Genomic DNA, 26,298 nt, shown 5'->3' with positions numbered 1-26,298 from the left:
GTTTGTGCTCTAACAGTGGTACCCAGAACTTTCTTTAGACAAGAAACATGAAAGACTGGATGAATGCGGGAAGAAGGAGGAAGTTCCAGTTTATAAGCAACTGAACCAATCTTCTGCAGAACCTTATAAGGCCCATAAAATTTTGGGGCCAGCTTATGACGCCCTTTCAGCTTTAGGGAGGATTGTTTTTATGGCTGTAGACGAAGAAAAACCATATCCCCAACTTGAAATGAGAGCTCAGAACGGTGTTGATCTGCTTGCTGTTTCATTCGATTACGGGCCATGTGAAGATTATCCTGTAAGGTACGAAGAATCTGATCCCTGCTGCGGAGAACTATGTCAACTGCCTGGACTGGTGAGCTGTTGGGAGTGTAGGGAAGGAGCACTGGAGGTGCCTGACCATAGACTGCTTCATATGGAGTCATTTTAGAGGCAGTGTGGTAAGAGGTATTGTACCACCATTCAGCTAAAGGGAGCCACTTGGCCCACTGATGTTGCTGTTCGGAAGTGAAGCAACGAAGATAAGTTTCCAAGCATTTATTGACAATTTCAGTTTGACCATCAGTTTGTGGGTGATAGCCCGAACTCATCTTCAGTTTGGTGCCAGTTTTCTGAAACAGTTCAGTCCAAAAATGACTGGTAAAAGTTGCATCACGATCAGAGACAATGGAAGAAGGGAGTCCATGAAGACGAAATATCTGGTCCATGAAGATTTGTGCAACAGAGGAGGCAGTATAGGGGTGGCTGAGGGCACAAAAATGACTATATTTCGAGAGACGATCAACCACAACCAAGATCACTGTCTTGCCACCGGATTTAGGAAGCCCTTCAATGAAATCCATAGCAATATCAGTCCAAATCCGTGTAGGGATGGGCAATGGTTCGAGCAAGCCAAGAAGGAGGGTCGTTTCACCCTTGTGGCGTTGGCAAGTATCACATTCAACCACCATTTGTTGAATCGTCTGTTTCATCCCTTTCCAAAAGAAGTTTCTCCTTGCTCGCTCATAAGTTTTGAGGAAGCCTGAGTGCCCTGCTGAAGGAGAAGCATGGAGTTCATAAAAAATAGCCTGATGTAGAGCTGGGTTCTGAGGAAGCACTAGCCGACCCTTGTATCGAAGAGAAGCACCATCCCAAGAGTAATGTGGTATAGCAGAAGGATTATTGGCTAGCTGGTGAATGATTTGAGATAAAGAAGAGTCACTGTCATAGCCCTGCTGAACAGACGCTAACCAATTGGGAATGGGCATAGAAATAGCGGAAAGGGAAGCTTGATTATCAAATGTGCGAGAAAGAGCATCTGCCACAATATTCTCCTTACCCTTCTTGTAGGTGATCTCATAATCATACCCCATGAGTTTGCTGACCCATTTCTGTTGTGTAGGAGAGGATACCCGTTGTTCCAGGAAGTATTTCAGACTTTGGTGATCGGTTCTGATGCAAAAATGACTCCCTAAGAGGTATGGCCGCCACTTCTGTACAGCATGCAAAATAGCCATCATTTCTTTTTCATAAGTAGAGAGGGCTAGATTCTTACCAGAGAGGGCTTTGCTAGTGAACGCAATAGGATGGTCATCTTGCAGGAGAACAACACCCAATCCATTGCCGCAAGCATCACTCTCAATAGTGAAGGGTTTGGAAAAATCTGGCATCGTGAGAACAGGTGTACTGCACATAGCCTGTTTCAGTTGTTCAAATGCAGTCTCAGCAACAGGGGTCCAGGAGAAGGCATCTTTTTTTAACAGAGCTGTCAATGGTGCTGCAATTTTCCCGTAATCTTTGACAAACTTGCGGTAGTAGCCAGTCAACCCCAAAAAACCTCGAAGGCTCTTGAGAGTTTTAGGATGCGGCCAAGTTTTCATGGCATCTATTTTTGTAGGATCCACCCGCACTCCATGGTGTGCAACAATATGCCCGAGATACTCCACTTCCTCCTGGCCAAACACACATTTAGATAGTTTTGCACAGAGTTGATGATCAGAGAGAAGTTGCAAGACAAGCTCCAGATGATGGAGATGCTCAGCCCAAGTTTTGCTATATATGAGGATATCATCAAAGAAGACCAAAATGAATTTCCGGAGGTATGGTCGAAATATGTTATTCATCACTGCCTGAAATGTTGAAGGAGCATTCGTGAGGCCAAAGGGCATGACTAAAAATTCATAGTGACCATCATGTGTGCGGAAGGCAGTTTTAGGTATATCCTCCTCATTAACCCGAATTTGATGATACCCAGAACGAAGATCTAACTTGGAGAAAAAATGAGCCCCATGAAGTTCATCAAGAAGTTCATCAACAACTGGAATGGGAAACTTGTCCTTTATAGTGAGATGATTAAGTGCTCGGAAATCAATGCAGAGTCGCCATGACCCATCTTTTTTGCGAACAAGCAGAACTGGAGAAGAAAAGGAACTGGTACTAGGGCGAATAATACCTTGCTTCAGTAAGTCACGAACAAGTATCTCGATTTCGGTCTTCTGATGAAATGGGTAGCGGTAGGGCCTGATGTTGGGCGGAACACTGCCAGGAAGGAGTTGAATACGGTGGTCCTCTGGACGAGAAGGAGGTAATCCCACAGGTTCAGCAAATATACCAGAATACTTGTCCAAAATGTGTTGGAGATCGGCAGGAGTGCTAGAGACTGCTGATGGCTGCATCTGAATGGAATGGAGCTGAGCGATGACACCATGTGAATTCTTCTTAAGAAGTTTTTCCATACGGTGTGAAATGATGATGCTGAGAGACCCTGGTTGTAAGCCTTTCAAAGTGTGTTGGTGCCCCTCGGCTGAAAACTGCATCCAAAGTTCAGCAAAATCCCAGAGAATGGGGCCAAGAGTGCGTAACCATTGGGCACCCAAAACCACATCACAGCCACCTAAGGGTAAGGAAAACATGTCAGAGCGCATGTTATAATCTCCAATAGAGAGACGCACATTGCGACATTTCCCTTTACAAGGTAAAGTGCCCCCATTGGCAATCATGACTTCAAAGCTAGAGCAGGGATGGATAAAGCAATAAGCCTGTTTGGCTATTCGTGGATCAATGAAGTTATGAGTGCTACCAGAATCAATGAGTATAGTAAGAGGGATCTTCTTGAAGAAACCCTGGACCCGCATGGTTTGTGGAGTAGTGACTCCTACCAAAGCATGGACAGATATCTCTGGTGGAGCTTCTGGTGAAGGAGGTTCAGGCTGGTGAGGCTCAACCTCATCATCCACTGTTTCCTGAGCATCTACATATTCTTCCAGTTCCGGTGGAGAATCCACATCCAAGAGATAGAGCTTTTGCTGAACACATCTATGGCCCCGAGACCATTTCTCATCACAATTATAACAAAGCCCTTTGTCTCGCCTGACTCGCATCTCTTTTTCAGACAAGTGCTTGATCGGAGTAGTTCTGGGAGCTGGTATGACTGGAGGGTTGTGAGAACCTGTATTTCTGAATGGAACAAAATTAGATCTGGAGCGTTGTAGAGCACTAATCTTGTCTTCCGCTAACTTAGCCAACCCAAGGGCTTCCATCATTGTAGTAGGTCGAAACATTTTGACTTCTGAGCGAAGTGCATCCTTCAGACCACTGACAAAACAACTACGGAAGAATTCATCAGACAAGCCCTCTGTGTGATTAGCTAATTTTTCAAACTCTGTCTGGTATTCTCTTACAGTGCCTGTTTGACGCAGTTTAGTGAGTGCTCCTGTGAAATCATCAAAGGAACTAGGGCCAAAGCGCTCCAAAATGAGGGTGCACAATTCTCTCCACGTTGGGCCTACATTAGCCTTGATGTACCAACGGAACCATTGAAGAGCTTCATGTTCCAAATGAAAAGATGCAAGGGGGACTTTGTGGTTATCCAAAGTATTATGCAAGCTGAAATACTGCTCTGCCCTATAGATCCATCCAGTCGGATCAGAACCATCGAAGCGTGGAAAATCCAGCTTTGGTCCACGGAAATTGCCAGAAGAGGACCCAGTATCTCCTGAATGGTTTCGGCTCATGGCTGACTGCTAAAAGTTAAGACCCAGAATTTTGTCATCCAGATCTTGAAGTTTGGTTTTGAGGGATGCAATTTCCTCTTCCATGATTTTTGCTCCTGTACGCGTAACAACCATAAACAAGGTTTTTTTTTTTTTTTTTTTTTTGGAATGGGTAGAAGATGAGAAACAAAAACTTTTTTAGTTACGGAAAACTTGGATTTGGGTAAAACTCATATAGGAAATGGGTGTTCGACGGGTGGTGGGAGACTATCTGGGGACAAGGGAAAAAGAAAAATGAGGGTTTCAAGGGTAGGGAGGCGAAATGAGGCGAACAGTCCAAGAGGGATAAGGGAGCAAAATGAGGAATTGAATCTTGTGGCTCAGTTTGGTGGCGATTGGATGAGAGGTGAAAAAGATATGGCAAACCCTAAAATTAGATAAATGAGGGATTTAGGGCTTTGATATGTAAAATTTGGGGTTGGGTCGCCAAGGAAGGAAGTATGCGAAATGATATTGCAGACGTTCTGCGGAAGTATGAGCAGAAACAAAAAGCAAACAAGGAAGCTACGACTAAAAAACAGAAAAATTTTTACTCTTTTTTTTTTTTTTTTTTTTTGAACAGTCGACTTAGAAAAATTCACTCACAGACAGAACAACTGAAAAGAGTTATTGCAATAACAAGAGATATTAGAAGTGAGAGGAACCTGAAGGCCACGACAGAAAAAAAAAAATTGATGTAATTTCCACCCAGCGAGCCCAAGAGAGTGCTCTGATACCAGATGTGAAGAACCTCCTTATAGCAATATCGTGAGAATGCTCGAAATAACAGAATACAAAGTGATAGCAGAACTCAGAATGAATCTACTGATCGCAGGCCACTTCGAGGGGGTAACCTCCTTTGAGCAAGCTCAATACAATAAATTCGTCCGTGCCCATCAAGGGCCTCAACCTATTCTTATATACTGGGTACGATCTAGAAAAGTAATACTACCTATGCATGTGGGATAATAAAATATACTCACGGGACGACTTACAAAGCATATGCGTCCAACAACACTACTCTAACAAAATAAACAGAAGGAACACACAGGTTCCTAACATGGACCAAAGTTGTTGACGACCACTAAACCCTTGTGCAAATTCTCAGCAATCAGGTCAACCTAATCAATGAACTTATTACCTTCAACAAACTTTTGGATGAAGAAATACATCCAAGACTCCCAATGAAATGCATGTTCATTTCCCTTAATTTTGTTCAACATAAGTACAATGTCTGCAATTTCTTTTATGAAATGCTTAATGGTTAAAGGTTTTGGCAACCTTGAACCATCCTCTACCAATTTTAAAAGCCAAGATTGGGCTACCTTACTATTATAATTGCTTTTCCTTTTGGCATATATACATTCTGCTTCCTCAAACGTCCATGGTTCATAGGGTTCTTTGTGAGGAATCCTAAGGGCCAAATAAACACTGGTTCTGTTAATCTTAACTATGACTTCCCTAAAAGTTTTCTTGATACACCTTGTGCTACGGTCATAATGATTTGCACACTTAATAACTAACTTTGGGCATGTGATTGCTGTAGGAAAGGCGGCGGATTCAAGCAACCCACTATTAGCTAGTCTTTGATAAATGGGGCCTGATTGTGTGTTTCTTGCTCTTTCAATGACATCAGTTAAATTATTATTAACTAAAAATATATCATGAATTTCAGGCAAAGCGCTAAGCAAACATGGCTTTTCAAATTTGGGCATCTTGGGACAAAATACCATCATGGCTCGCTATGGAATAACAGGGTCAAAGAGATACAAATGGAAATATTTCAAAACAAAGCAAGCACAAATAAAATTACAAAGGGTTATGACGATACACTTATAGTTTGACAGAGCTATAGCCTTCGATTCATTCTCCCTACCAGATGGCACTGGAATTTCTTTTGCAAATGGTAGAATGACTAATGAAATCGAGAAATGAATGCATTTAAGGGATAACTTACAAAGGAAATCACAGTACAAATATGGCAAGTAAATGTAATAATTAGTATTTGTGTGCCGCGCATTGGAAAAGACCCTCTGAGTAATTTGTTATAAATGCCCATCAAATTCACACACCTATTAATGCTCCATGTCATCATGAAATGACAAATTTTCCTTTTCGACAAATCTTGTTGTATCAAAACATGTGCCACCTTAAAGTTCTTATTTATTATCTCGCATGTCTTGGGAAGTGTCTTTATTGGGACCCACCTCACTTTTATTAATTCAAAGATTGAATGCCTGCATGAAAACATAATGTCAGTATACAAAGTCGATATCGAAGTTGAAGTTGAAGTTTGAGATGATCGGGCTTCAACTTTGACTTCGATCTCACCAAGACTGACTCGGGCGGAGAAAGTGAACTTTGTCATATGGAGCACGAAAGGGGGCTCGAACTTGAACTTGAAGTTAATTGAAACTTCAACTTCAACTTCATGATTAAGAAATGACTCATGACTGAACTAGCTAAGGACAAGAAAAATGTAAGTGGTAACAGGAAACATAAAAAAATATTCAATATTTCTTAAGCAAATGATATCATATAAGATCCATTGTAGAAACAATGGTTGACACATAAGGATAGAGATGGAGAGGTTCATTGACACTAACATTATGGAAGCGAAGATAGATGATGCACACTTAGATAGAGATATATGGTCTACTGTTTTATATCCAAGTTAGCTACAATGTCACAAGATAACTAAGGCCCGTTTGATGAAAAGTGAAGAGCCTTATTAGACTTATTGACATACTTAGTTTTGTTTAATGTATATTAAAAACTTATCTCAATTTTTTTTATAGTTTAGTCCCAACCCCTTTATTTATATATATTTATGTTTTCATTAATTAATCTATATAAAAAAGCATTAGGATATATTTTTTTTATCATGGTCAACATAATCTTCATAGTCAATGAGGATGGACTCTTTCTTAATGTTCTGACCGCCATTCTTTCCGTTACTCTCAAAGTGACAAGTTTTCTCATTTTTGTTATCTTCCCTCACCTCTTTACTAGTGTTATCATCCTTTGCATCTGTATCAATCATATCCTCAATCTTCTAAATAACTGCAGTAACCTCTTCTCCAAAGGGACACTCTTCACCTTCATCTAAATCCTCAGTGTCCATATCTTCATGAATTTCCATTTTCTCATCTTTATCATCAATAACAAGGAATTGTTTACCCATTTTATCATCTCTCTTAATATCTCTATTCCCATCAACCTCCGAGTCAGTTTTGGCTTTCTTCTTAGCAAGGGTAGACACTTCCTCATAGTCCTCCTCCTCATTATCCTCCATCTCCATACCTTCGAACTCATCAAACACTAGGTACTAGAATTCAACACAATCATCTTAATAGAGGGAGTGGTATTCAGCTTCAAGATGCCCTCATTGGACTCACTCAAAATACCTTTATCTCTATATTGCTTCAACTCAGTAGGGTTCTGCCCAACTCTCGAGTTTAGATCATAAATTGTGAATGGTTATTTGGTAGTCTCGGGTTTACTTGATTATCTAAGTTAAAAATAATAATAATGAAAATGATTTTTATCACTAGGGTAATTTTATGATTTGAAAACCTTAATAGTTATTATACTTTGTAAAGACATAAATTGAACTCTATTTGAAATTAAGAACTTTACTGAATCTGGTAACCAAAAAAAAAATATGGAAACTTGAAACCTATAGTAAAATTAAACCTTTGTGTTTTCAAAACGTAATGTATTGAGAAAGATACATTGTGTGTTTTGTATGCAATGCGTATCTTATGATTTGGGGTTTCAGGGTTTGACTTAGCTTTGACCAGTCTTAGGATGTTACTAGAGGCTCGAGAGTTTTGTGTTTGTGATGTCATGACAATGATTTGATCTCAATCTTTTTAAACTCAACCATGGTAATGTGTCTAGTATGCTCTATGATGAGTTTGGATTTATTGTTCATTATTATTTTTAGTGTTCTTGTGTGAAACTAAGATGAATGGTATGACATATTTGACTTAATCTTTGAGTCTTCGATTAGTTATTTTTGGGATGTTTTCCAGTTTGTAAAGAACTGAGTTGTTATTGTGAATTATCTTTTGATGCTTTCCAATCACTTGTATAGGGTTGAGGTGAAAATTGTTATTCTTTGATTTGTACTTTTATGAGCCTAGGGTAGGTAATTTGTATGTTAAGTTGGAAAGTGGCTTGCAATGGAGGCCGGGTCCCAAAGTGGCTGCCAAGGTAATACATTGTAAGTAGTTGATAAGTGAAAACACTGCACTAAATGAGAGTAAAATGAACCTAATAAGAGTCTTTGTCTTTCCTCGCCCATGCCTTGAGTGCTAGTACAAACTAGGATGGGAGTAGAGATGACAATTGGTTGTGACCATGCATTGTTAGTATGCCTTGTCAGTACAAAAGGATACTAGTTTCGCATAGAGTCACTAGGGGGCTGGAGGATTAAAAGACTAGCCAGGTAACCCTAGAGTTGGTTCATGCGGCAACACTTGTCCACTAGCAGTATAGATTTCCTATGTGTCTGTGTTTTCCTCTGGGTATAGATGTTGATTTATCTTGGAACCTTTGAGTTAGATTACTTTTAGGGTTTTCCCTTGACCTAGATATTTCTTTTGATTTTTGGGATTGTTATCCTATGTGGGACTTGAGACTATCTCCTTAGCATGATGGGAGTGAACCTTTTTGGGTTACCACGCGGTTAGGTGGTAGTGCTTTAAAAAAAAGAAAGCAAACTTGGTAAAAATTTAGGTTAGTTCTTTTGGATCCCTTGGTAGGGTGTTACACAACGTACAATGCAAATGATGGATGTCCATGATTTGAAGTTGAAACAAGTGAAACTCGATAAAAAACAATGTTCCCTATAGACCAATATAGAACAACAGTTGAAATCATGGGCATCTATTTGTAGAAACCCCATTTCTTCCTCTCCTTCTCCTTCTTCTACTACTCTCTCCAGTGTAGAGAAGTTGGTCCAGACTAAGTTAGCAGATGAAAGGGTTAGGCATGCCTGTGAGATAAACTTGAGGGTTTGTGGTCTCCCTCTACCTTGCCCCGAGCCTCTTGCAAAAGGCTACTCCTTCCTTAAAGACCAACTGGATATCACTAACTTCTCACTTGATTGTGCACGGGTTGGGCATGACAATACCCTCTTTATTTGGTTCCTTTCACTTGATGACTGCCTACGAGCTCTCAGGGCAAAGAGAAAACTCTTCTTTCTCCCCATCAAGATTTATCTTAATGAGGATCTCACCAGATTGTAGGTGTCAAAACTTAAGGATGCTCAGGCTCTTGTTGTGGCTGCCCAATAGGAGGGTAAATGGGCAGTGATAAAAAACCTCAAGGCTGTGATTCAAGACACTTTCCCTACTAGTTGGGAGTTAGAGTTGAAGTAGGTCCTATAGGCTACATACATTTCGTAGGTGGCAACACTTATCCTATTTTCTTTCTCTTCTCCTCTCTCTCTCTCTCTGAGTTTGGATCCCTACTCCTTGTCAAGGTGGTTCTCGCTCGCTTTTTTTTTGTTCTTGTTCTTTCTCGGACACTGTTTGGTGTCCTCTTGTTTGTTGCTTTCTTGGTTGTAAGTTTTCAGTCCCATAAACCTTTGTTGGTCTTTTGTTGGACATTAATAGATTTATCTTATCTTATCTTATCTTGATAAGGTATCTGTGTGCATATCTTTCCACTCTAAATTTCATTTCTAGGGAGGACTATGGACTAGTTTTGTTTATATATATATATATATATATATATATATATATATATATATATATATATATATATATATATATATATATATATATATATATATATATATATATATATATATATATATATATAGAGAGAGAGAGAGAGAGAGAGAGAGAGAGAGAGAGAGAGAGAGAGAGAGAGAGATTATCATAATTTAGTAAAGTAAAATGATTAAACTTTTATTGTTAATTACTAACTTAATGCTTAAGTAATTTGAGATGATTGTTACAAAATAAATCAAGAAAAGGGACTTCATATGCAAAATTTGTGAACATTTAATGTTTTAAATATATAAAAGATGAACTTAAAATAAATTATATTTTTTTAATGTTCAATATAAATCATTACCTATTGCACGAGGAAAAATGAATGGTTTTCCTCACGCTCCCGCTCCAGCTGCATTTTAAAATGCTGCTATTCCCACTCATTGTTACGAAGCTTTTGCTGAAGCTGTCCTTCCTACTATTGTGCTCGCTGATATAGTGTTTGGAGGTGCTTTGCCTACGACTGCCAGTCTTGGGAAGTCTTTTTCCCTTGCTGTTGCATCTGGTGGTGGGTCACTAGGGTCTTCCCAGATGACCCTCTCAGGGTCTTTGATTTCTAAGGGCAGGTCAATGATTTCATATGTAGATGTGGCTACTTTTGAGGTAGGTATTTGTGGTCCTACCTCTACTGGGAGAGGGGGATCCCGTCCTTCGGTGTTGCCTATCTTTGTAAGTAGCCCCATTATGGTTAATCTTGATTTAGATACTATGGATGAGATCTTTAAAAATGTAGAGGATTTCTCTTCTACTATTTCTATTTTTTCATTTTAGGGGTTTCTAGCCCTCTCTTCTAGATTTACATGCTTGGATTTCAAAACATTGGGAACCCATCATAACAGATGCACTTCATATTTACCTTGTGGCAAGGCATTTTTTATTGTGAAATTTGAAAATGCTGCAGATAGGAACACCATTTTGTGTAATTGTTGTTTCTCTTGGGAGGAGTGGTTTCCCCTAATGGCCAAACCTTGGCATCAGGGATTTGATCCTCTTACTGAATCCTTTAATAAAATATCCTTATGGGTAAGATTTTTGAATCTTCCCCTTCATCTTTGGCTGGATTTAGTCTTGGAATCTGTGGGGGAGGCCATTGGGGATTTCTAGATGGTTGATACAGATTCTTCTAATATTTTTAAGATGACATATGCACTCGTATTCTTGTGGAGGTGGATTTTTTTAAGGGTCTCCCTTAACAGATTACTCTAGCTTCTTCAAATGGTTCTTGGACCTAGAATCTTGATTATGAGGGTATTCCATTCAGATGCAAGAAATGTCATAAGACTAGCCATCTTTCTACATCGTGGTGGTTGGGGGTTTCAGACCATCATTATATGGTTTGAAAAGTTTCCAAGGAAGGGGGTGTGGTGGATTTCTCACCTCAGATTGATCATTCTTTGACAGTTGTTACTGCTCCTATCTTGGATGCTATGAATGCTGTCTCTAAGGTGGCTTTGGTTCAGAATGTTAAGGCCATCCCTTCTATTGCTAATGTCCCTATCCAAAAGATTTTTACTGGCGTTGGTTCAACTATCTTATCTCCTATTGTTGTGGGTATTGATGCCCATGTTTCTCGTGGGAAGGCTTTGGGGGTTAGTTGTGGTGCTATCCCTTTCCATGTTGTGGTTACTGATGCTGTTTGCCCTTTAGTGAGTCCTTCTAATTTTTCTCTAGATTGGTAGATGGCTACTGAAAAGGTGGAGGATGGATGGACACCAGTTAAAGGAAAAAAAGTCAAATATTCCAAACCTTTGTTTGATGTCTTTACATTCTCATATGATTGGGTCAAAATGATCATGGTGGTCCTTTGTTGTGTTTAGTTGGGTTGGTTTTTAGCCCTCTTGATGGGAACTATGGTGAATTCCTCTAGTTTTTTGGGTTGTGTTCCAGAGTTGTTTTAAGATCTTTCATTGCTATATCTTTCTTTTCCCTTTGTACAAGGTTTCAGGTTCTTTCAACACCTGTTTTTACTTAATCAAAACATTATCTATTGCATCATGTAGTGTTTTGAATCACAAAATTAATATTTTGATAAAAATTGTAAACTTTATGCTCATTTCACTAAAATGTATTTTTTTAGGCTATTCAAGATAGATATTTGCTTTGGAAAACAAAACAAATATCCATTTTGAAAATATTTTCTTAAAAACAAAAATTAAGAAAAATACATTTATTTTTAACATTTAAAAATGGATACACATTACTAACATATATTCATACATTTTGACATAAATTTTCCCCCATTTTTATTTTGGGATTTGACTTGGGGATGTCCAACCTTGAAATCAACATAGAATATAGGTTTTCAATATCTCCTTGGTTTTCTAGATTTCATCAATGTGGTTGATGATGCTTCTTTACCCAAAGTTGATGAAATGAAAAGGGTTTGTTAAGGAAATTATTGGCTTTCCACCATTTACAAATTATGTATTATTTTGAATTTAATAAATAAATATTGTTAATATGTATGCATTATGACTAAAGTCTAGATTGATAGGTTGATTGGAAACATTTATAACTTTCAAGTAGTTTCACAGTTTTTGAATATGAAAGATACACCATATTATGTCTTCACATACCATAGTTTGCGATTAAATTAAAAATAAATTTCATAGTGTTTACCAAATTGTGGTGGTTAGAAATATGAGCTTTTATATTTTAAAAAAATTGTAGAATGAAAATTGTATGTAAAATTATTTACTTGGAAGGAAATTATAGAAAATTGCATCACATCTAGATGTGTGTCATCTAATTATATCTAGTGTCATACATAATATTATATTTTGATTGTTCTTAGTGTGGTAAAAAATACACTTGCTTTTTATCTTTTTACTCAAAATTTAGTACTATTGCGTTGATTTTTTTTTACCAATGTATAATTTTTTATTTTTTTAAGAAAATAACTAGTAGCATAGAAATTACATCTAATTCACTATGAATTTCGTTCTTACACATTTTCAAAATAATGTTGACAACCTACTCAAATTTTCATGTCGAGTTGCCTTACTCCATTTTTTTGAATTTTCATCTCCAGTTGAAGGCCAAGTTTGGCCCATCATGATCCTACACATAGCTTGTAGCTAGAAGGATAATCTTAATTGCAAGAAGACAATTGTGTGATTTACTATTAGCATACTTGATCATTTGTGAGGCTTGTGGTAAAATACCAATATCATTGATGTCACATGTTTTGTGTGCTAGATTGTAACATTCATTCATGTATGATAATTTAGAATAAGAAAAAAATGTTGTATATTGAGTAGCATCTCTATAAAGTTGATGCCGACTTACAACTTTAGAGAAAATCATGTCATATAGTCTTCACTTCATCATGGTCACAAGTCATGAACTTAATCATAGTCCTCAGTTCATGGTCATCGACTATAATTTGATACTTTTAGTTTATTATGATGCAACTTTTTAGTATAGTAGATTATGACTAAATGCCAATGTATAATATTAAAAAGTTAATACTATTCATTAAATAAATATATAAATATATAAATATATAAATATAAATATAAATAAATAAATAAATAAATAAATAAATAAATAAATAAATAAATAAATAAATAAATAAATATATATATATATATATATATATATATATATATATATATGGATTAATATTAATTATAAAAAATAGTAACTGATTATTTCAATACTATATCCCATTATATTGATAAATTAAATTTTATATTAATGGGTTAATATTGTTATTAATTAGTTTCATAGATTAATTATCAATTGATTCATTATTTTTATTTGATCTAATTTTGAGGGTACACTTTTCATTGTGCTTAATATATGGTATTTACAATCTACATACATTAATTATGGTTCATAATGATTAATGACACATTGATATAAAGTTTTTGGAATGCAAAAATACAAGAGAAGTTTGGGGCATTGAAACTTACTATTTGAGCACATGAGTAATGTAAAAATGCATGTTCTTGATATTTTTGTTTATGGATTAGATTGTGTGTATTCTCTTTGCATCAACATTTTAGATCGCGCTCTTTGAGCCATCATCAAGATGAGAGAATGTAAGAATAACATAGCAAGTAGATGATGGTATTTTCTATGTAACATAGCAAATAGAGGATGGTATTTGCTATGTTATCATTACATTCTCTCATCTTGATGATGGATCACATAGTGTGATTTGAAACATTAATGCAAAAGAAATACACACAATCAAATCCAAAAACAAAAATATCAATGCGAAATGGATTGTGGACATCTAATAATGTTACTAGATGTTCTTTTTTACTTGTATAATAGAAGAAGGGATGAATTAGTAATTGAGCATCCCTCAAAGATCAAGTGTAATTTAAGTTGTTTCATTAATGCCTGTTAACTATTGCCAATTCCCAATAACTCTTCATGATTTTCCAAAGTCATTTGGAAATTTCAACACTATTCTCACTTTGAGTGAAAATTTGGGTTTTATAGATTTGTGAGGGTCCATTATTGCAACATGAAGAAATGCTCAATAGATAACGAAGTGGATCAACTAATGCTTTCCATCTAATTTTCTGGATAAGAAGCCTCAATAGATCTAAGACATCTTGTTGTGGATACTAATGCATAGAAGTAAGGATAAGAGTATCACTACAATTATCTTGATCAAATTGAGTGTTATTGCTTTAATAAGAAGAACCCTATGAATAAAGATAATTAAAAAGATTTGATAGTTGTTGCTATTATTGTAGATAATTAAATAAAATTTAAAGAAATTGATAATATTTTCTATAGGTGCTTTTACCTATATTAAAAGTGATGACATTAATGTAATTAGTTTGGGCGATACTCGCCACATGATAAGCGATATCAATAACTTTAGAAATACAACAAAGAAATCAAGATGAATTGTTATGTCAGCATATGATTCATAGATACATGTTAATTAGGTTAGTAAAGCTCATCTTCATGTTCTATTTAAGGTTGATAGGTAGATTACATTTTATTATTGTAGTACCAAAAAATAACTTAATCACCTCAATCATTGTAAGAAAATAAAGGAAACTTTTAAGGTATTTGATAGTAAGGGAAAATTGTAATGCTATGGATATATGAAAAGATGACTATTTTAATTGAGAAATTATTCTTCAAGAGTTAGTGTGACTATTCAATAGAAAGCTAAATTAATACTTAAGACATTTAATCTTGGAGATTAATTATTTGCATAAGCAACCTATATAACTTAAATTTATTAAGAACAAGTAGAGTCTGGCAATAAAGTTGGAGAATATCTCACTAGAAGAACCATGATCAAGAGCTCTAATTAAGATTTTACTAATTTTAGAAACATTCTCATACAAAAATTCAATTACAAGGAGAAAATGTGTCCTTGTTATAAAGGATGAGTAATCTCAAGGCAAAGAGAATTCACACACCTAGAGTTTTAGATTTTAAGGAACATTGCCACTTATGTGTTCTTAATATTGGTTTTGTGAAGACTTTAGAGAATAAGTCTATACACCATTATGAACATATCCAAAAAGGATGAAACATAAAAACTAAAAGCTATTATTCAATTAAAAGAGTAATGCAAATCATTGATGAGTTGAATCGAGGCTAATTTTTCACTCTATAATGCAATGATCTTCTAGTAGTATATAAAGAAAAAAGTATTATTCTTATTAGATTTGAAGACTTTGATGTCAATTATGCATTGTTGGCAACTATTGTAAGTGCTCATGACCCAAACATTTCTTAGGAACTATTAAAAGAAGAGAAATGGTATAGTTTTAATGACCACGATCTATTCAATTCATCATAATAAATCATGAATTTGTATCTCAATTGACAAGTGCAAATAAATATTCAATTCTTTTTATAGTTCAAAATAAATATTTGAAGTACACTATCACTTCATTCACGAGCATGTCCTTAATAAGAAATCTCAATTGACAATTGCAAATACATATTTGTATCTAAAGGTCACAAATATTGAAGCTGTTGGTTTCAAGGAAATATTATTTCCAATCATAAATATGATTATAGTCAATGTTGATAGCATTTTTAATGTGACATAGTATGGAAATACACCCATCAAATATAAAAAATACTATTGAATGGAGTTTTAACAAATAAACTATTATATGGAACATTGTAATCTCTTAGTTTTTATTTTGAAATGAAAAGAAGCATATGGTATATTGGCTAGGAAAACACTTAATGATTTGAAATAGATTCTATAACCATAGTTTTTAAATTTCAAAAAATACTTCCTTTAGATGGAATTTTAGAAATCTAATGTTAATCCAAATTTAAGTATATTAATATTTTTTAATCACAAGTTACTCATTATTGTGTTGAATGTTGATATTTTAAGAATGATAAATTACATATTGATGAAGTAAAGTATATTAGAGGCCAATCTAAAATATTTGATCTCAGATTACTTCATTTTGTTTTGGGAGTTGAAGAGTTGTACGAAGATCTGAAATTTTTTCCCTTTAAATCAAATAAATTATTTACAATAAATATATTCAAATTTTTTTCTAGCTCAATTTATGGTGGTCATACACCATAAATAACAAGTTCAAAATTAGTATCTCAATTGACAAGTGCAAATAAATACTCATATCTAAAGATCTCAAATATTGAAGTTTGTTTCAAGAAAATGTTGTTTCCAACCACAAATATGATTATACTCACAATGTTGATAGCACTTGTAATCTGACATAGTATGAAATTACACCCATCAAATATAAAAAATACTCTTAGAATGAAGTTATAACATATAAACTATTATATGTAACACTGTAATCTCTTAGTTTTTATTTTGAAATGAAAATAAGCATATGATATATTGGCTAGGAAGACACTTAATAATTTGGAATAGATTCTATAACCATAGTTTTCAAATTTCAAAAAGTACTTCATTTAGATGAGATTTTAGAAATCCTATGTTAATCCAAATTTAAATATATTAATATTTTTTCTTACCACAAGTTACTCTTCATTGTGTTGAATGTTGATATTTTGGGAATGATAAATCATGTATTCATGAAGTAAAAGTATATTAAAGACTAATTCTAAAATATTTGATCTTGGATTACTTCATTTTGTTTTTGGAGTTGAAGAGTTGTTCAAAGATCTAGAATTTTTTGCCTCTAAATCAAATAGATTATTTACACTAAGTATATTTGATTTATTTTAGCTCAAGTTATGGTGGTCATACATAGAGGTTTTTAAAAGAAAATTTAGGGATAATACAAAATTAAATAAAAATAGTTAAGAAATAATAAAAATAAACTAATCAATATTTAGTGTTAGACATATTTTTGCAAGAGGATTTACAAAGCCACTTTTATTTAGGTCAAAATATGGTGGTTGTACACATGCATAATATCCACTAAAAACTAATATCTACTAGCAATTGCACGTTTTTGTACATGCAATGAGAAGCTGATAGAGGTGATATGTTTAGTGTAATGTGTTATTACATTATAAGTGATAGTTGACTTGTAGAAAAAGTGGCTATGCAACCACTAATTGACAATTTAAATGTAATTATCAAATAAATTAGATTAATAAATAGATTAGAAAGTGCACAAAAATTGTTGATATATTGACATTTGATAATCATTAGAATTAGGATGTTTGTAAAAATAAATTTATTTTGTAATGTGTATAAATATTCAAGTTTAGAGTAACAAGATAGTAAAATCTATAAAGTTATTTTGTAAAATTATTATTATTATTTTAGTTACTTTAATTCTTGATTTTATTAGATGTTTTCTATATATTATTTACATGTTTTAAAAATAATTTATATATATAGAATATATATATATGTATGTATGCATGTTTAAATAATAATAATCATTAGGCTTTGAAAAAAAGAGTCAAAATCTAGATTTTAATATAATCTTTCTATATTTTGTAAAATTATTATTATTATTTTAGTTACTTTAATTCTTGATTTTATTAGATGATTTCTATATATTATTTACATGTTTTAAAAATAATTTTTATATATAGAATATATATATATATATATAAAATTTAAATAATAATAATCATTAGGCTTTGAAAAAAAAGTCAAAATCTAGATTTTAATATAATTTTTCTATATTTTTTCTACATAATGAAATCTTTCTATTTTGTTGCATATTTAAATATTTATATTTTAAAATTTTTATTAAAAAAATTGACTCATGAATAGTTTTTAAGTATAATATAGATTTTTCTATACTATTAAATATGTTTTAGAAATATTTTTAGATTTTAATATAAACTTTCTATACTTTTAAATATGTTTTAGAAATATTTTTGGATTTTAATATAAACTTTCTATACTTTTAAATATGTTTTAGAATTTTTTTTTTTCAAAATTGAATTAGTTTTTAAGTATAATGTAGATTTTAATATAAACTTTCTATATATATATATTTCTTTCAAAATTAAGTTACTACTAAATAATCTTTTTATACTTGTTTTCATTCTAAAAATATATGCACTCTATTTAAATTTAAATTACTAAATAAGAAATAAAAAATAAAAGATAAAAGCATTAATCATTTTAAATATGTATTTTCATTACGACTAGTAGAAATATGAAATATTATGTTCTAGTTCTACTCTCTTAACACCTATTAATCTTGATACATGACTAAACATAACAATTGTATGATTTGTGAACGAATCTTACAATAATTGATCACTAATTCAATCTGATGCAATCCATTTACAACCTCTACATTGTGATAAAGTAAATTGTCGACTAAATCCTATATTTCCAACTATATACAAACTAACAGAATGCAACGACATAATATAGAGCAAGTGCATATGCCTATAGAAGAGGAACTTTGTGCATTAGGTTTCGTGTATAATTGATGATTATTTAAATGTAAGTTGTTCGATATTTCAAGTAAAACAAACCATAAACAAAGAGAAGTAAAAACACAACTAGAGAAAACACTCAAAATTCTCTTCTCCACAACTTCACTACACAAAATTCATAGCCTTTCTTAAACGAAATGAAGCTCTCCAAGCTACCTAAAATTGATTCCCTATGTGCAAGTGACAAAGATCATGCAAGTCGGTGTCAAATCTATGGGAAGTCAAGCATAGTAAACTTTACAAAGATTGCCAAGAGAAGTAAATGAATGTAAAATTTAAAGGAGAAATTGCATTACAACAATAAATAGATTTTTTTTTTGGGAAAGGTTATAAGATGGGTGTAAGTGAATTCTTAAATTTGAATGATGAAGAGCTCACAAATAAAAATCTTTAATAGCATTCATATATATATATATATATATATATATATATATATATATATATATATATTATGGAGAAAAATTACCAGATAGAGTAAGAATGAACAACATAGTTTGAAATCCTTCAAACTATAGCCATTACCACACCTATATAAAATTTGGGAAATGAATTTAAAAATCCCTTAATAGTTGTTGCAAAAGGAAAAAACAAAGTGAAATCCCCAAACAACTGTAGCAAAAGGGAAAAACAATGTGTATGCAACACAAGAGGAAAAGTTAAATGAAAGAAATAAAAGGGCGAGAATAGATTTTTTAAAATTTTTTTTAGTGGGCATCTCACTTTGGCTAACAAATTGCAAAAAGCTTCCGGTGAGGCTGACAATTTGCCAGTCAAAAATTGCAAAAATCGGGAACAAAGTTCCCACATATAAGCCTACTGGCTTAACTATCAGCTTAAATATGTGAGTTTTAAAATTAACTAGATATTTAGAAAGTATTTTGGGAGTTTTTGAGATTGAATCTTTAAGTTTCCTAAATTTTTAAATCAATTAAGATAAAATTTAAAAATTAGGGACCCAATTTAGTGTTATCCACTTTTTGTACTTTTGTGGGACTAAATTTCTTGACCTTGTTTGTAGTGTTATCTACTAAAGAAAAGTACAAGTTAGTTGTTGTATAATTAACATGTGAAGCAATTTGATCAAAATGATTTTGAAAGATCTCCAAACCTATAACTTGATCCCACAATTATGTATAGTGATAATTAGTCTAGAAAATCTCTAAGAATTTAATATTTTATGTTTTCCCACATATAATTGAAGTACACTATCACTTCATTCATGAACATGTCCTTAATAAGCAATCTTGGTTAGTTTACATGCTAATTAATTAGTAACTAGAGTCTAGATATGTGCCTTCAATGTGCCTTTGAGTAAAGAGAGATTTACATAATTTTTAAGAAGGAATATGTTTTATATTTTCTTTCTTCGTGCATGGGTAGCTTTGAAGACACTCTTAAGGAATATTCACTATCTACTTATATGAAGCTCACATGGGAGTTTTGAAAATGAAAACTTTGTCTAATATATTCTACAAACGTTAATGTTTATGCTTATAGACACATCTCCCACATATTTTCCTATTTAAAGATTCTTTGAATATGTAAATAATGTAGTGTTCTCTCATATTCTAAAATTAAAATATTGGCATTGGACTGTATCATTGATCACATATACCATTCCTGAATTTGTACATGGTTTCTTTAAAATTATAGATTCATGTTTTAATCTCTAAATCCAAATGAATCTCATCCATGTATACCATCCATCATATCCATAAATCACTCCTCTTATACATTGTTTTGCCCATCATTTTTTGTATTTCCTATTCAAATTAAATTATTTATGTTTTGATTTTAAAGTAAAGCATTTGGATTTGGGTATGCAAGTGGTTCATTAGAATTGACTTATAATTATTGTTAGTTGCATTGGAGCCTTGAGAATCTCATGCATGTATGAGACAAAAAATCTTGATTATCAAAAGATACCTATAAATTTTATTACTTGTGTACTTATAGTTTGGGAAGCTCATGATGAAGTTATTATGCCATAAATATAATGCAATTTGTAGTGCTAAACTCTAACTTCAATTCATGTGTAGTGTTTTCTAATGATTAAAAATGTTTGACCTCATAACTATCCTCTAATGTCCATCGTTTAGGTGTAGATGAGGTGAAGGTGTCATGGTGTCATGATCAAATGCAATTTAGATGACTCTCAATGGTATGAAAAAATGAAACTATTTGTGTCCCCGTAATCAACCAAACCATTTTTGTTTTCTTAGTTTGGATGTAGGTAAATATAATTTGACCTCATGCAAGAGCACTTCCTCTTATTTTAATTCTTCTTACTTTTGGATTTATCTTTAGAAGTGGTCTTTCATGGTGAAGGGATTTCATATTCTCTTCCTTAGTCATTTTAATCTCTTCACCACTTTGATGTCAGTGTGAAAATTTAGTAGGAGAAGTGGGTAGTGGCTATGCAACCACGAAAATAGATAACATATCAATGTATAGTGTAATAATTCCCCCTTGGTATGCTATTTATTTTCATGGCTACATAGTTGCTGCCGAGAATCAGTACCTTGAATAGAGTAAAGGGTAATGAACATATATAGATATAGACAAAAAAGAACCAAGATAACTGATAGATCTATAATAGACAAATATAAATAAGAAAAATCACATTAAAGATAAGATAAGATAAATTTATTAATGTCCAACGGGAGACCAAAAAGGGTCTATGGGATTGAAAACTTACAGAACAAGAAGCAAAGAACCAACAGACCACCAAACAGTGGTCAGGAAAACAAACATAAGAAAAAAGAAAAGAAAAAATTACTGATGTGGGGAAGTACATACAATATTGCCTTCTATAATAATGATTAAAGTGGTTGTGTTATATTTATATTACTTTAACTTACAATCATTATCAACATACATTCATGAAAGTATGTTAAAATTATTGAAATATAAATGTTAAATTCCTTCCAACATATGTACAAAAAGTCATTGACTTAATAATCACATAAACACTACCTTGAAAAAACTTATGTACACACTTAAATCTTAGAAATGAATACAAATAAAAATTGTTTAAAAAATATTGTAAAATATGTTAAACTTAGAAATGATTGCATATTTTTTAGTTATAACATCTCTATGCACTCAAAAAAGTCTTATATTTATAGATTGTAAAAATGTTTACAAATTAAAAATATTAGATTTCTTTAAACATTCATTTAAAAAATAATCCTTTTGCGATTACTTGACATTTGATACTTGATTTTTCAATTTAACAAAATAATTTAAAAATCTAAACCTATTGGTGACTATTTGACCAATAATATTAAATTTAAAATAATATTATTATTATAGAACCTAATATTATTATTATTATATAAAGGAAAAGGTGTTTTGACTTAACAAAAGGTGCTTGATGTGCCAGCAACTCAATATCATTAAATTCCCCAAAACTCTCGATTAAAGAAAATTCATAAAAACAGGGCAAAAGTGCACGTTTAGAAACTTGCGCAAAGTTTAAACTCGTAGACCATGACACGTGCATGCATATGTTTTTCCAGTTATTTTCCAACGCATATTTTTTTTTATAAAGACATTTTCAAACAGGGTTACCTTCCCTAGACGTCATCACACTATGGGTTTATCTGGAGCAAAACAATTTAATAAATAATAAATAAATAATTAGTTGGAGTCATTTTCACTTAATGGACTGAAATTTCCTTATGGTGTAAGAATGAAGGGAATGTAACATGACAGTGCACCAAATTCTCATGTCCAAAAACCTAAAAATGTTAGGTGTAGATGTATATAGTTTTTTATATTAAATAAATTTTTACAAATTTTTTTGAATGTTTGCCATTTTTATTAATTAAAATTTAAGTAAACTGATTTGAAAAGTAGGAAGATGTTGAATCATTCTTTAGATTCAATCAATAATTGATTAAATAATGGTAAATTATTTTGTTACACAATATGTTTATTTCTCATTAAAAAGTTACAGTAAAACAGTTCATCACATAATAAAAATAAAGAACATGCCTTCCTTTTATTATATTTAAACTTATTTGGTACAATTATCTAATCCTTCGAAAATAGAACATTTGGGGAAAATAAACATTCTCTTCCATTGTAAGTAGAGAAAGTTTTTAACCCACCAGAACATGCATTTTGTTAAAAAATTACAATCATTATGAAAGCTAGTCAACCGTTTGCACCATTCAAATATTTGGGTCTCCTTAAGTTAAATTGTTACCATCAGTTCAGTGCAACAAGAAACTCTTACAATTCATTCTTCTCATTCTTTAAAGATCTAGACGGCGTTGCATTTTTTTGTTCTTTAAACAATATTCAAAATTCCTCAGATTTGTTGACCGCCATTTTCCCATACAAAGAAGAGGTTACAGTTACAATCTTCATTCTTTTCTAAAGAAGAGGTTACTGATTGTTTTCTTTCTTTAAAGATCTACTCCTCTGCATCTTCTTGTTCTTTGATCAATATTCCGAATTCTTGAGATTGAATTAGTAAGCTGAACAATTCAAGGCTGAGTAATTCTGAGATTGAATTAGGAAGCTAAAAATTCCATGGATATGAGCTCAGAAATCCTGACAAGAATTGGGTGCATACTTCTTATGATACCAATTGTGGGTTTCTGGTTCAACAAAGACAGTGCCAAGGAGAAGCTCAAGAAGAAGTATATCAGCAGAGATTCATTCTCAATCAGTATAGCTCATTCAAAATACAAGCGATTTGGGTTCCATTGTATCATTTTGATTATTTTGTTCCTCACACTTGGTGCAACCATCCTTCATCAGAAATTTCAAGGTCAGCTCTCTACATATTCATTTGCATAATTCTGCCCACAAGCATAGATGATTTTATCAGGTGATTAATATACAGAATGCAATTGTCAAATTGGTTGTATTATGTTATTTTTGCCTGTGTCAGTCCAGTGGATTTATTTTCTTTCGTTTTTAAAGATATTGCTTGGTTAGATCAATTATGGAGGATAGGTGGTTTTACTCGGCTATACTGGATTAGACTATAGGATGGTCATTAATATGACCACCTAAACACTACATACTAAGAAGAAATTAAGCTTTGAAAAATAAGTCAATTTTAACTATTTAATATTTTAAGCCTAAGAATCAAGCCTTAGTGTGATGTTTAAGTCTTCAAATTAAAATTCCAAAAGCTTGTGATTTCATGATTAGTCCTCAAACTCTGCTTATGTAGCCATGGCAGACAATCTTCTTGTGCTTGTAAGGGATGTCAGGGCAGCTGAGAATCATAAGGATTTCATAATTTTCTGAGTTAATTATTGACCTGTTCTTGGTTACTTTGCAGTTACACTAGAGGAGGTGTTATTGGACACAAATTTAAGGATTCCATTGCGCTTACCAGGAGGTCTGCAAGAAGGATTTGGAAGAAAGATGATAGAGAGCCTACATGCAAGAACTTCACAGAGTCAAGTGCAGCAAAACTATGGATTTTCGTTCATCCAAGATGCTGTCCTGTTACCTGATGAAGTGCTGCTATTGGTGCCACTCTCTTCTCCAAGATTCAAATTCAAAGACAGAGAATATCTGCTATGTTCTTTCTCAGACAATTTCCATACAAAAGTGAAGGGAATTGAGTATTTAGATGAAGCCCAAGATGTTGCTGCAGTAAGATGCGAGGCGCCTTCCAAATATGTCCAATGGTCTACAAAATCAGTGGCCCTAGTTGACAGCATTCATAACCAAGCTGTAACAGAGACCATGAAAGTGAATGCTGAGCTTATGAATTACTCCCACCCCATTGAATGGCATCACATGGTATATGAGAGCTCCATTACAGATAAGGATATTGTTCTGTTTGCCAAAGGTATAAATCATAAACAAGGATTAAATGTTGCAGCACAAGACCTCCGTTGCATCTTTAATGGCACAATAGAAACTAGTGTAACCATGTCTGCACAAGAGGTCTTCAGGTGTGAGCATCCAGAAGAAGAAATGCTTTATCATCTCATTGGATCCAAAATCACTCTTTCAATCCATGGAAACCCTATTCCTTCTGTTGTTTATTATCATATCCCACCATCTTATCAAAGACCAGAGCAATATGGTCATGCTAGAACAAGAAGAAGTAAGAAGATGAAATTATGTGCATGCACAATGGTGCTCAATGTTGCAAAATTCATAAGAGAATGGGTAATGTACCATTCCCATTTGGGTGTGGAGCATTTCTTTCTGTATGATAACAATAGTGAAGACAATCTGGAACAAATTCTAGAAAGTGGGTTGTCAGGGTATAATGTGAGTAGATATCCATGGCCATGGGCGAAGACACAGGAAGCAGGATTTTCACATTGTACTCTCATGGCCAGGGAAAAGTGCCAATGGATGATGCATACTGATGTGGATGAATTTGTATTCTCTCATTTGTGGTTGAATGATGAGGTAAAGCGCAATCAGCAAATAAAACCCAACAACAAAGCTCTTACTTCAGGGGCTCTCTTGAACATGGTTGAGAGTCTTGGTTCACATAGGAAACAGCCTACAAGAATAGGGCAAATTTCTTTCAAGTGTAGGAATTTTGGGCCATCAGGGCTAAGTGAGCACCCTGAGAGAGGGGTAACACAAGGGTACACTTGTAGAGAGAGGGGGGAAAAAAGGTTCAAGTCCATACTTATGTTGGAAGCTGCCTCTCCTTCATTGCTAAATGTAATACACCATTTCCAACTGAAGAAGGGATACAGGACATTGTATGTGAAGTCCTCCATGGCAGTGATAAATCATTATAAATATCAGGCATGGAGTGAGTTTAAGGCCAAGTTTAGGAGGAGAGTATCTGCCTATGTGGTGGATTGGAGTGAGCCTAAGAATCCTTCTTCTCGGGACAGAACACCTGGCCTTAGTAATAAGGCCATTCAGCCACTGGATTGGAAACATAGATTCTGTGAGGTGAATGATACTGCATTGAGAGATTTTGCAATCAAGGTGTTTTCTTTGAGTAATGAGTCTACATCCAAACTAGAGTGGCAGTTATAAATCTAATGCTTAATGCTCATATACCTCAATTTTTTTTAATGTGTATATAGAAACAATTAGGCATTTGAGGAGTTTAAACTTGACAGAAGACAGACAGGGTAGATGAGTCTGTTGCACCAGAAGGCCAATTTCAAATCATATATTAAGTGAATGAGCATAATTGTACCGTGATATGTCTCACCAAACAAGTCTTATTTCAATTTGTTTGGTGAAAAGAAAAGTGTTTAAATTTTTTTATGGTTATAATCCTACGACTAAATTTTTCTTTGCTGTTCGTCCCCAGACTTTCTTTCTAAGTGCCTTCCTCAACAAGGCATTTGCAGATGTTGCTTGCTTGCTACGCTTTTGCATATAGTTTATTCAACTTCTGATGGACACAACCTTATTTGAAAGGGTTTATAATCAAGCTAGCTCCAAAATTAGTTTAAAATCTCAAGGCGCTGACTTGTTCATCACAGTTGTCTCAATTTGATTTTATATTTGCTGTATAGTGAGTTGACATTGTGATGGTGGAATGCACCTTTCCCATATTTTTCATTGCACGTGTCACACGATGTATGAGAGTATTGAATGATTAAACTTAAAATAAGATTGAAACAAATTTCATGTAAAATTAGTAATCACATTACTCATTTATTCAAACAATTGAGTTA

At 33.4% G+C, this 26,298-nt stretch overlaps 1 protein-coding gene across 1 annotated transcript; it reads left to right on the top strand.

The window, feature by feature from the left end:
- The first annotated feature begins 23,023 nt into the window (after window positions 1-23,023).
- On the top strand, window positions 23,024-25,708 carry LOC149549149 (glycosyltransferase family 92 protein RCOM_0530710-like). Its single transcript, XM_089794871.1, has 2 exons — window positions 23,024-23,438; window positions 23,961-25,708. The coding sequence occupies exons 1-2, from the start codon at window positions 23,198-23,200 to the stop codon at window positions 25,643-25,645; spliced, it is 1,926 nt and encodes a 641-aa protein (XP_089650997.1). The 5' UTR covers window positions 23,024-23,197; the 3' UTR covers window positions 25,646-25,708.
- The last annotated feature ends 590 nt before the right edge of the window (window positions 25,709-26,298 follow it).

Source organism: Cupressus sempervirens, chromosome 7, assembly GCF_028749045.1.
Source record: "Cupressus sempervirens isolate cs-2001-9-10 chromosome 7, ASM2874904v1, whole genome shotgun sequence".
NCBI lineage: Eukaryota > Viridiplantae > Streptophyta > Pinopsida > Cupressales > Cupressaceae > Cupressus > Cupressus sempervirens.
The sequence above is the reverse complement of the archived record's forward strand: the minus strand, read 5'-3'. Positions and strand labels throughout refer to the sequence as shown.